The 12,494-nt window shown below is 36.8% G+C and overlaps 1 protein-coding gene and 1 pseudogene across 3 annotated transcripts in view; both read left to right on the forward strand.

The window, feature by feature from the left end:
* The window catches only part of LOC101849523 (formin-like protein), a 66,596-nt gene that overhangs the window by 49,906 nt on the left and 4,196 nt on the right, over positions 1-12,494 (forward strand). For all 3 annotated transcript variants that reach the window (XM_005091738.3, XM_005091739.3, XM_005091740.3), the window contains 17 exons: positions 660-770; positions 1,073-1,271; positions 2,019-2,071; positions 2,677-2,812; positions 3,257-3,367; positions 3,856-3,980; positions 5,172-5,322; positions 5,662-5,719; positions 6,239-6,308; positions 6,780-6,857; positions 7,723-7,809; positions 8,252-8,320; positions 8,851-8,931; positions 9,835-9,964; positions 10,679-10,854; positions 11,302-11,403; positions 12,241-12,339. In XM_005091738.3, the coding sequence (XP_005091795.1) occupies positions 660-770; positions 1,073-1,271; positions 2,019-2,071; positions 2,677-2,812; positions 3,257-3,367; positions 3,856-3,980; positions 5,172-5,322; positions 5,662-5,719; positions 6,239-6,308; positions 6,780-6,857; positions 7,723-7,809; positions 8,252-8,320; positions 8,851-8,931; positions 9,835-9,964; positions 10,679-10,854; positions 11,302-11,403; positions 12,241-12,339 (1,836 nt within the window). The remainder of the gene's footprint in view (positions 1-659; positions 771-1,072; positions 1,272-2,018; positions 2,072-2,676; positions 2,813-3,256; positions 3,368-3,855; positions 3,981-5,171; positions 5,323-5,661; positions 5,720-6,238; positions 6,309-6,779; positions 6,858-7,722; positions 7,810-8,251; positions 8,321-8,850; positions 8,932-9,834; positions 9,965-10,678; positions 10,855-11,301; positions 11,404-12,240; positions 12,340-12,494) is intronic.
* On the forward strand, positions 4,956-5,157 carry LOC118479191 (annotated as a pseudogene).

A 12,494-nucleotide genomic window follows, 5' to 3' on the forward strand; every position in this document is an offset into this window, starting at 1 on the left:
CCCTTCTCTATTTCCCTCCCTCTCCCAAAGATGTGTATTGTTCAAATTTCTTATGTCCTAGCTGTAAAAATCACTTTCTCCAATTTCAGAAAGTTGACATACAGGTTTTTCTCAATGGACTTTCACTATTCATCTTTAAAGTTACAATCTGGTCTGTACATGATCTCCCTTTCCTATATCCAGCCTGTAATTTTCTGGTTTCCTTTCAGTCCTTTAAGTCTTGTCACTTCTCAAGATTTTTCCGGGGATAGTAGATTTATGCCTAGGAATTCTTTAACATTCTTAAAAGTTTCATTTCTTTAACAGTTTGAAAAGTATTTTTGTTCTCTGGTCTGTGAATATGAGCTGCCAGATGATCATTTATTATTATAGTAATGGATAAATGAGATTTTAAAAATGAGTCACATTAAGATATGCTACAGATCCTTCCTGAGTACTTTAGGTATTGCATGTTACGGAAGGATTAAAATTTTTTAAAGGAAAGGAAAAATAAAAGACAACTGGATTATAACCACAAACAGTTTCTTGCATGTTTATTTAGTATGACAACTTTATCTACATTTCTTGTAGTAATTTTCCTGGTTTTAAAAAAAAGATAAACTGCTTTCCTGTATGTGTATGTGATACTGCAACACCAATTTATTCTTGTCTTTTTTCAGGTTGCCTGTATGCAGTTCATCAATATTGTTGTCCACTCTGTCGAAAATATGAATTTCCGTGTCCATCTTCAACATGAATGTACAAACATTGGCCTGGATGACTATCTTGCTGTAAGTTGGTTTTTTGTATTTTGCAATGTTAATTTTACGGAAAGAAAAATCTTCTGTGTTTGAAGACTTAACAATTACGTGCTCTTTTAAATTCATCAACTGTTCATGTATTTTTGTCTTGAATCTATCCAAACGTTTGTTATTTATATCAATTTTTCGGTGTAGATTTGGTTAAAAGGTACCACTAAGTGCTTTTATTTTTTTCCTTTCCCTCTTATCTTTCTGACTATCTTGCACTAAATGAACATTACTGTGTTGCATTTCTCTCATTATGAGGTCTATTAACCTGTGTCTGTTCTCAGAAACTGCGCAATACAGAGAGTGACCGTCTGGCCGTACAAGTCCATGCGTATGTGGATAACATGATAGATGTGGCTCAGCTCCTGGAAGACTCAGAGACAAAGACCGATGCCCTGGAGAAGGTAGCGGAGCTGGAAGATGACTTGTCACACGTGACAGAGCGCCTGGCCGAGGTAGAAGAAGAGGCCATGACCAAAACAGGTGTGTTAGGTTTATGTGGCTTTATGTGTTCACAGATTTTATTGCTGAAGACGGTGGGTGAAAAGTTCTGTGAAGCTCAGTCAGATGACTGTGAAATTTTCATGTGTGTAAATGATGTTGAGTAAAGAACAGATGAAAATAATAGTGGTGTTTGCATAAATAGCCACCCTGCTGTATATCCCCTGGGAGACTGAAATAAACTTTGAAAACAACTAGCTGGTCATGAGAATCATTGTGAAGTCAGTTTTGTCTCAATTTTTTATTTTAGACTTCAATATTTTTTGCCAGTTTGATTCAGACTTTCTTCACTGTTGACTTGTTTGTCATAGGCTGGTGATACAACATATTAGGATTTTTAGTTGACGCAACATAAATCTTGAAAGAGTACGGAAAATAGGACCTGTCCACTAGTAAAAGGGTATGAGGGAAAATTATGTTTACGGGAAAAAAGAACCAAGTATTTTAGACTCGTGTGAGTGCGGTCTGTTTAATGATTTAAGGTTAAATGAGCTTTAATGCCTTGTTGTCGAAGGTCCAGCTTTCAAAAAGTAAATATTTATTTCTGGCCACTCCTTGAGAGAGTAAAATTCCAGTACAGCTTAATACTCACACCACTTCCCTAATGATAGCAGATTGTGCTCCTATGCTGCTCAGATGGGGAAGTTGGTTTGACTTTTTAGAAATTGTTGTCTCAGCTGACATTGTATCAATGTGTGTGATGAGACTCTGGTGTTCTTCTGTCCACAGTGGAGTTGGAGAAACAGTTATCTGAAGCAAACACAGAACTTGAAGAACTAAGGGTAAGTTTTTTTTTACCTTTCCTCTTTCCAATATTTATTACACTTTCTTGAAATTGGTCTGAAACTTGATTGTCTGTGAACATGTACATATGTTCACAGAATGCATTTCTCAAACAGCCGAGAACATTTTGACTCTAAATATGAAAAATTCCACAGTATGACAAGAGCTTATCATTGTTATTTTTACTTCTTTGTTTACAATAAACTTGCATAGTCTCTCTTTTTTGCCGTATGGAATAAAGAAAATATGACATCTGTTTTTGGTTAGACCCTTCCACTATTCCAGAATCAGAATGAATTTTGGTTTTGAGTGTGGGGAATGACAGAGACGGTGTTATGTGCTTATTGAGTTGTATATTTGTGTGTGTGTGTGTGTATGGGGGGGGGGGGGGGGGGGGGGGGATATTGCCTCTGAGTATGAATTGTTTCAAAGTTGCGTGGCAGGCGCATTTGCTGTGGTTTGATTTGCTCCTTCCAAATGTACTTCTGTACTATAACTTTCTTTATTTGCTTTCTCGTAACTTCTGAATATCTTGTTTATGCTGTAACACCTGGACTCCCATCTGAAGTAAATCAAAATCACACGTTACTATCTCTGCTTACAGGAAGTGGTTGCGAAGCAGGACATGGAGATGGGCTTGCTGAGGAAGACAATGTTTGAGAAGGATGAGGAGTCAAGGAAGCGGCTGAGTATGCTGGATGCCAAGCTGTTAGAGTTGGAAACCTTGAAGTCTCTACCTGGTGGGTATTCCTACTCCACTGAAAGAGTACTATTGACGCAACGAAATTTTTGGGATAAAGCGTTCATTTATTATGTCGGAAGTGTCATGTGATGTTCAGGTTGCACAGCCAGTTTATGAATTTTGTCTGACTAGTGGGAGATGGACCGGCTTATATAGACTGCTGTACTCTTTTTTTTTTCAGATTTACTATTGTTCTTATGTTCCATTTGAATTGCCGGAGTTAAATTGTTTTCCCAGCATCAAGCACTTTAACATCTGTTTCACATAATATGAATCACATTCTACACTTTTACACCTTTGCTTCCTTCATGAAGATAATGCTGTGAACGCTTGAACTTTTTGAATTTCAGTCTTTCTTTTGTTTTCTGGTGAATTTTTTCTGATAAATTCTGCATAATAATGTGCTAATAGTTTCCCACTGTTTTCTTTTTGTCCTTTTCAGGAAGTAGCGGCTCTCAGGAAGGCTCCCCTGTCAAGACCCCAAATTCCCCTGTGGCAGCTCCTCCCCCTCCCCCGCCTCCTCCACCTGGTTCTGGCATTCCTTCAATGGATGGTGAGTCTCCCTTTCTGAAGTATGAGATAAAATGATAAAATTAGATGTACCTTATAGATTTTTCATTGGAAAATTCAATGATATGCTGTCCTCATCTTCTGCAACAAAATATGCAAACACAAGCTCATATTGCATTCTCCCTCTTTAACTCATACTCATTCGCTCCCTCCCTCACTGCTAACAATAAATTTATGTTGTCGTGTGTCTTACACTGAGGCTACCATCGACAGTGACTAGAGCGATGATTACCAGTAAGGCACTTATGACAGTATGGGGTACTCTTTTCACTTTTCATAGTCAAAGCAACTGACAGTTTATATTTCCTCTGTATTATTGCCATCACAAGAAAAATTAGAATGTATGTAGAAATACAGTTTTATGTAGTATTTCTATTTTTAGGAAAAAATGATGTATGAGTTTTTCTTTTAATTTGAATGTCGTGCTGATTTTTTTTATAATGTGGATTTTTTGGATAATTTTGTGTTTAGCAATGACCATCAAGAAGAAGATTCAGACCAAATACCGACTGCCCATCCTGAACTGGACCCCACTCAAGCCTCAGCAGCTCAAGGGAACTATCTTCTCCGACTTGGATGATGAGAAGCTGTACACAGTGAGTACTTTCTGCAGATGCATTAGCCAAGGGTTGTAGGGAGTAGTTTATGCAGATTTATTGACCCCAAGGTTTCCCAGTATGTTTTGTGTAGAATAATTATTCCTGCTTCGAGGCACTGGTGTGTGTGTGGTGAAGTGATAAGTGCTTTGCTTTCACATGCTGGAGAATGAGTTACAATTTTCAATTAGAAATTTTGTCGAGTTTCTTGGTCTTTGTGCTGGGATGTTGTATCCCCTGTTTGGCCCTAACAGGCAGGGTCGGAAGCCTGCCTCTTATATGATCTAAATTATGTTGATGGGGGCATAAAAATATCTACATTTTTTAAGACTTGGGGGAGGTGTTACCTGAATAAGCCTTACTTCTTTATGTACTTCTATATTGTTTACTTACTGTTTCTCCAGTAACCGCTGGTCATTAATGTGTGTGTGTTAGGGTGGTTGTAGAGGTGCTACTGGTAAGTCTTACTTTTTTCTTACGACACTGTTGTTTCTCTGTCTTTCCTCTGCCCGTGACCAGACAATGATTGTATCATCAGTGTTTAGAATTCAGAAGGGATATACAAATGATCTGTTTGAGATTTTCTTTTCGTACACGTTGTGTTCTTTCTGTCATTCTAAAGGATTCAGCCTTTGCTATTTTTATCTTAGTGTATTGTATTATAAGAGCTTAAATGCTTTTGTAGAAATGTGTTTTTATTATGTGATTAGTTCTTATACACTTACATGTCTGAGTTGATATAGATTGTATAATGCAGAGTTTGAAATGTGAGGGAAGGTTTTGATTAAAACAAAGAAATAATACTTCATAAATGATTACTTTGGAAATACAAAACAAAGAAACCCAACGAACTTATAGAAGTCACACAGAAAAAACATGGGCCTAAGTTCAAGGTTTTTCCTGCATAATTATTTTTAGTGATGTCTAAGTGAAGGTTTTATCCATGTGGAGACCTTGATGTATGTATTTTGACCCATCACTTCTTGGCCTTTTGGCTAAGATCGAAGTGCAGTATCTGTTCCCGACTTTTCGGCCTTGTTCTGAGTCCAAAGCAGGACAGATACAATCTGAAGCTTAAGCCTTGGCTTATAATATATCTAGTGGATGGCAACGTCTTCTTTTTAAAAAAATGTTAACAGATTGTGTATTGACCCAATGCTCATCTCTTTTTCCATATCCTCCTTGTAACAGGTGATCGACTTCAATGAGTTTGAGGACATGTTCAGGTTGGGTCCAGCAGGTCCTCTCGCTGCCAGTGGTGACGGCACGCCTAAGATGCTCAAGAAGAACAAGAAACCAGAGACAATATCCCTGCTGGACGCAAACAGACTACGCAATGTTGGTAAGTTAATGGTGGGAAGCAGTGATTGACATTGTCTTCATAAAGACTTTTTGTTGGTCTGTATTTTGTAAAATACAGCAGGACAGCATATTATACCAATAATCCTAATTTTGGGGATATTTTGTCATTTTGTTTGTGCCTGCAACACAAGTCTCCTACAATGTGGGGTAGGGTGTATTTCAACGACCTATGTTCATGTGGTATTATGAAGATGAATAAGAGAGAGTTCTCAGGTGAAGATGAACTAAATGTCTCTCAAAGTGGTTTGTCCGTGTTTTTGTGTTCATTGAATTTCTTTTTGTTTTTCCTAATGACCACTCTTTTCCTTTCTTTTCACAGCTATCACCAGGAGAAAGATAGAACTATCAAATGACGAAATTGTGAAATGTATCAACGGGTAATAATACCATGTATTTTTCAATGAATTGTCCGTTTTGTTTGGTTAATGAGTGTACGTCCATTTTCATATGAAATGCCATACTCTTTTCACCCTGTTGGTGCCGTATATACTATACAGTAATGGTTGAAAGTAAATTTTATGTTTCTAGTGTTGATTTAAATAAAGTAAAGCTAGGTATCTTTTTGCAATGTTGCTGTTAACGCTCAGTCTTGTAATCATGTTACTTGTAAAGACTGTTCTTCTCCTGTGTTTTCCATTAGAACTTTGTACTAATGAACTGTAATTATTGGTAGTGACTTGTGGGTGGTCGGTGGGTGCTCTGGAATGGTTTGCTTCTTCTTTCCTATCAAGCATCTATCATTCTCTATCTTTTCTCCTTTTTTGTTTGTTACTCTCTTGTAACACCTCTAATCTTCTGCACTTATATGACCGTATTGTGTTGCAAGTGCTGTAAAACTCTCACTAAAACTAAACTAAAAGATTCACTGCCATTGTTCATCTTCTTTTATTCAACAGGTTGGACTTGAAACGACTCTCCTTAGACATAGTTGATATTATGATGACCATTTTGCCAAATGACCCTGAGGTGAGTTGTTTTTTTGCTTTTGTTTGACTTAGTGTCAAGTGTGTTTTACTGCGACCGAAAAATTATTTCACTATTGCTTCTGAATTTAAAAATGAAATGAATGTAATTGATATGTCTTGATAGATCTCCTCATTAAGCTTTTGTTATTGTGACAGTGTTGACAGTTTATTTCACAATGCTGAGACTTGCTGAGTGTGTTTTTGCTTTTCCGCCTAAGGTGAGTTTGTATTGTTGCTTTGTCTGAAGCTCATAGTAATGATCACAATTTGTACGAAACCTCGTGTGACATTGTTTCTCGTCTAGGAACTTGGGTGTGTGTGTGTGTGGTTAAGGAAGGTTGCATATATGTAAAGTTTTTAGTTCTGTTATAAAAATAACATACGGTTTCCTCAGATTAAGGTATGTTTGCCTAATTTTGACAGAACCATTGCTATTTATGTTCATGCTTACCTTCTTTCTCAATCATCTCAGGTGAAGTCCTACAAGAAGTTTGAAAGGGAGAAACAATCAGTTACACTGCTGTCTGATGAAGACAAGTTCATGTTGCAGGTAAACACTGTTCCTTTTTGTTTATGACCCTGTTAGTGCTTTCGAAATTGTCAAAGACAGACATCCACTGCAGAGGAGAAAGGTGGTTGTCTTAGATGTACGTCTTACATAGTGTCATTTTGTTGTAAAAAAAATTCATGAGGGGAAATGGGAAGTGGGCGTTTGAACAGGTTATTGTCTTATAGAGATGGCTGTTACAGTAATTGCGACTGTTCTTTGATTTGATTGCTGTTTTGTTAAGTGGCTGACAGGCACTCATTGTAAAAGAACAAAACTGTTTTTTACTCTTTATCTCTTTATCTTTGGATTCAGCCCCCTAGTAGATCATTTTTACTTAGCCCAGTTTCTCAGTTGCGCAGCCTGCAAGACATCATCAAGTGATATAATTTCAGTTACTTTTTCTTGATGTAGCTTACGACAGTTGTGGTTAGTAATTTTTTTTTGCGATCAGTTATATACTTTGAGTTGTTGGAGATGAAATGAAGGTGGGTTTCAAAGTTGTATGTTCTTCCTTGGAAACAGGGGCCATGCTTGTTAGTGAATCATTGTCCTATTTTAAAAGGCTGTTTTGGTCTCATAAAGGCCATAGAAGGAATAAGGGTTCTATTCAACTCTATTCTTGCAATCATAGGTGGGGTTGTTTTTTTACATCCTCCCCTTTTAGAAATGAGAAAGGAGACATAAAGTGTAGGAATTCTTGGAAACTTTGTTTCTGGAACTGTGTTACTGTTTCCTGGCATCTAGGCCTCGAGTTTTTCTCTTCTCTCCCGAAATGACTTTTGATCTTTTGATAATCTGTCAGTTGCTTTGAATATGAATTTGATTAACGTGCAGTTAATGACAATGTTGAATTTCTCTTTTTCAGATGGTGAAAGTGGAGCGCCTGGCACAAAAACTGCAAATCATGAGCTTTATTGGAAACTTCTATGACAACCTTCACCAGCTACAGCCCGTATGTTCTTTTCATGTTACTTTCTTTTTGTGTGAAATGTGAACAAGTCGTTTTCCTTTAAATGAGAAAAATATTTGGAGGGTTTTGTTTGGTTGTTGTTAATTTTACTTTGTGTAAATGTGGAGTTTTTTAGTTAAAGAGCAAAATACTCTAAAATATTTAAAATGTTGTTTAAAAAAAACAAAACGTGTTAATTGTTGCTGCTTTTCATGTGGGCCAGTGTAACCCTGAGAAATGTCTATGATTGGTTGAAATTCTTTATTTTGTGGAAGATACCGGAACTGTGTGTGTTCAATTGCTTTTCTTTTGTCCTGGATAATTTTTTCTCACCTTTTGCATGTTTGGATGATCAAAGACTAAAAAAGGTTTTACATTGACTTAATGTTTTCACAGTTGGGACATAACGTTTCTTTACAGAAATATTTTTGTTTTGTTTTTGCAGCAAATTAATGCAGTCATAGCAGCATCTATGTCTTTGAAAAACTCACACAAAGTCCGAAAAATAATGGAGGTAAGTACAGTCAGTTTAGAGGTGTAGAAATATTGGATGGGATTTTTTTAAAAATCTAGTTGGGTTTTTGTTTTCTTTGTTAAACTTTGCATTATTGTGGTTTAATGTGAGTGAATATATTTGATTTTGATAGTTTTGTTTGTGCTTTGGCAGGGAGTCTTTGGGTGTAAAACTCTCATGTTTATCACTAGTACTTTTTTATTGTCTCCTACTCATTTTTCTATTTCTGTTACGGAAAAAAATCTAATGGGAAAAGTAATAGGTAACATTGTTAATATTTGAACTGTCAACGTTTAAAATAAAAAATATTTACAATGTTCATTTATGTTGTGATTTTGGTCCTCTTAGGAATATTTCATGTCTTGATGAATGCTTTGCACAGTGTGGATAAATTGAACAGATGACTTTCTTTTCTGTCTTGTTCCTTTTTTCTGTTTATCTTTTTCCTAAACTTAAAAGGCAAAATAAAGTCTTGAATTTATTGTTCTGGTTTTGCACATTTATTTTCAAAATCATTTTCTTTCCCTCAGATCATTTTGGCTCTTGGAAACTACATGAACAGCAATAAGAGAGGAGCTGTGTATGGCTTCAAATTACAGAGTTTGGACATGGTAATGTCTTGTTTTCTCCAGAAAACCACCCATATTAAAGCCACTGCATTTTTTAAAAATTGTGTGCTATCGAGCTGAGACATGTAGGATGTAGTGGTTGAATTTATTGCTTTTCACAGGAGCACTTGTTTGAAAGGTAACTGCACTTGTTGAAAAATTTGACTTGTGTGAGTGGAATAAAGGTGTTAAGTTGTTGTGGTGCTGTGCTACGTCTGTTTATGTCATACCGGATCTTAATGCATGCAATTGTTTCAAATCCACAATCGGTCGCTAATGTACCTTATTTCAGAGTGATTGTCTTCTAATCAGTCTATTAATCAAGTTTCAAAAGGTGCGGTAAGCTCTGTAAACCCACGCCACACCATGACATTATATGTGGGGCATCATATGAAAATCAGGCGCTCGTCAAAATAGTGATATAAGAAAAAAAAACGGGCATTTTTCTGACTGTTAGGAATTTTGTTTCGAATTTTTTTTGTTTTTTGTTGTTGGCTCAACTCATTTTATATCATTCAAAAGGATATTGTCATGTGAATTTTTCTGAAAACCGTTGATGAAAGGCACAAAAAATATAATTTTTTTGTCTCCAAGGATACCCGAGCTTTGAAAGTCACCATACTTCGCCGGCCATTTTCTTGTTAATTTTATGTTTGACACCTGGGGACCTCCCACCTCCTTCAATCGCAAATATTCAATCTTCTACTCAAGATAGATGTATAATTTCTAAATCAAAAGCAAGGTAAATGTAGAGGCTTTAAGATTATACCAATAACTCCACATTCCCAAAAATTGATGAGCGCCTGATTCCACCACATCGTATATGTTAGAAGTTGCTGCACACTACTTGTGTCTCAAAAGTGCTTCAACAGCATGTCATCGTTCTTCCGTTGTTTTCTCCTACAGCTTGTGGACACCAAGTCGGGAGACAAGAAGTCTACCCTAATGCACTTCCTGGTCCTCACAGTACAGGACAAATTCCCTGACCTCCTCAATTTCGACTCGGAGCTCCGATTCCTGGATAAGGCAGCAGTTGGTGAGTGCTGATTTGAAGCTTGTTCATGATTTATTCTTCTCATCATATCAGTTTGTTATAATGGCTGCTGCAGTTCGATGTCTGATTTTACTGATTTGATAAATATCCTCTCCTTAATATTTTATAACACTGCTAAAAGTTTTTACTTTGGTAATAAATTCCTTTGTGCACCTAGACTAGTGGAGGGATTTTTAAAAACTGGTAATGAGTTTCCCCTGTTGTTGTTTTTTTAGTAATATAAAATTTGGTCAAAGGCTGGGTTTGCCTAGAATTGAATAAAGTGATGTAGTCACTGTATCAAGGTGAACCCTTCTATTGTCCTTTCTATATGTGTTGCTGGAATCGTTTGTGTTGCTCGGTTGCGTTTTTACTAGAGGCAGATACTGTGGCTGTCTTATCCCCTCCTGAAGCTGAAGAGAGTGGCTTGTTCATACTATGGTAATTTGAGGTCAAACTTTTAGTGTCCTTTCCTAAGTTCTGTACTTGCCTAAAAATCTTTTAGTGTCCTTTCGTAAGGACACTAATATCAAGTTCAGTTTAGCTAGGAATAGGAGCTATGACCTCTATGTCAAGTCTAGAAAATATACTGCTCTGTTGACTTCCTATGCAACTGATAATGATTCATCTGAACAGCCAATACCGGTAATCATAATATGTATCAGCAAGGCTGCTAAATGCCAGTAGTGATTTAGATATTTTGTTTTATTTCCACAGTGTCCATGGAGAACATCAACACAGATATCCATGAGCTGGAGCGGGGCATGGAGCTCACAAAGAGGGAGTCTGTGCTGAGAAAGGACTCACGAGACCACCCGGTCATCCTCAAGGATTTCCTCTCCAATTCGGAGGACAAGTTCAAGAAGCTGTTGGCAGATGTCAAGACTGCACAGGTAGGGAACTAGTGCAATTTACAGGGATGTGGTCGTGGGAAATTTTGTCATTGCCGAAAGACAGAGCGTGGCAGGCTTTATAAAAATCTAAATTTAAGTTCAGTTTTTTCCTTGTTTCCTTGCTAACTGTTTAAAGCTCACTTTTTAATAGTTCAGCAATATGTAAATGTAAGCACTCATTGTGCAGAAACATAAAACTCTTTTTCTAAACTGTTTTTTCTAGACAGTCAGTTTATTATTTAATGTAGTCTATTTTTACCAATTCTGATGTATAGCGTACACTTCGCAACTTCATTGCCAACTCAAGGAAAAAGAATAACACCGTTGGACTCTTTAATTTGCAGGGCAGTAATAAAAAAAACTGTTGTTCTTTAGTCTTGTGACAGTGACTGTATATTTTGTGGAGTGAATGTACATTGGATTCTTATCACGTCTGTCTTTCATCAGGATGCCTACAAAAAAGTGGTTGAGTTCTATGGAGAGAACCCCAGGAGCATCTCCCCTGCCCAGTTTTTCTCACAGTTTGTTCGATTTGTGGCAAGCTTCAAGGTGAGTTTTGCTATATTGTGGCATGGAATACTAGCTTGTTAGAAGGTGGAAAATGCATAATGTTGAGATTCTTTAGTAGACATAAGTGAAGTGCTAAATTAGATTTGAAAGCTGCTTTTATTTCAATAAGACTTTTATTTCCAAGTACATTGACTTAATAATGGGGAAGATCTATTTGTGAGTCATCGTGGTGGAATCAGGGGCTCGTCAAAATAATGAAATCAAAGAAATCTGCATTTTTCTTTTAAAATTTCAGATTTTTCTTTTTTTGGCTCAACACCTTTTATGTCCATTTAAAAACACATTTCTGCGTGGATTTTAATGAACAAGGTTGATTAAAGTTTCCAAGGACTCTCAAGCTATGTAACGTCCATTTTCTCACTAAGTTTAACTCTGATATCAGGTAACCTATACTTCCTTCAAATACATTTTTCTCGACTTCTATTCATAACAGATGGGTATTTCCCCTGTCGAAAGCAAGGCTTAAAAAACAAGCTTTAAAATGATGCCAATAACTCCATATGCCCAAAAATTGATGAGCGCCTGATTCGATTGTGTCATGACACATTTTTAGGGGGTAAGGCATTATAATAATTTACCATACTTCAAATGGAATGTTTCAGCAATCATGACTTGAGCCTGCTCAAGTGCATAGTTTCCATAGAATGGAATGTTTAGTAAATAAGTTGTCTGGTTATGGCTAGGACAGTGTGCTTTGTGGCTTCTCTCTTTTTCCCATTCCTACAGGACATTTTGAAGAAGCCCAACTGTTAAATACTGGTTGAATATTTAGTATCTCGTGACATTTTTCCCCTCTATTATTTTCCCGTTCTTTAGCAAGCCATATTGGATAATGAGCGGAGGAAGAAGCTGGACGCTGGCATGATGGAGCCAGAGGTGAAGCCAGTCAAGAAGAAGGACAAGAAGATGACTCAGGTGAGATACGGCTTTCTTGATTGTAAATACATTGCTTATATGAAAATAGGTGCCTGTCTTATGCATCAAATGCTAGTAGGAGGTTGGCTGCCATGTCTGAACTGTTAATTTGTAGTAAATAAATTTACGCTTATTATTCCTATCATCAAAATTTT

The sequence above is a fragment of the Aplysia californica genome, unplaced genomic scaffold, assembly GCF_000002075.1.
Source record: "Aplysia californica isolate F4 #8 unplaced genomic scaffold, AplCal3.0 scaffold00035, whole genome shotgun sequence".
In the NCBI taxonomy this organism is placed as follows: domain Eukaryota; kingdom Metazoa; phylum Mollusca; class Gastropoda; order Aplysiida; family Aplysiidae; genus Aplysia; species Aplysia californica.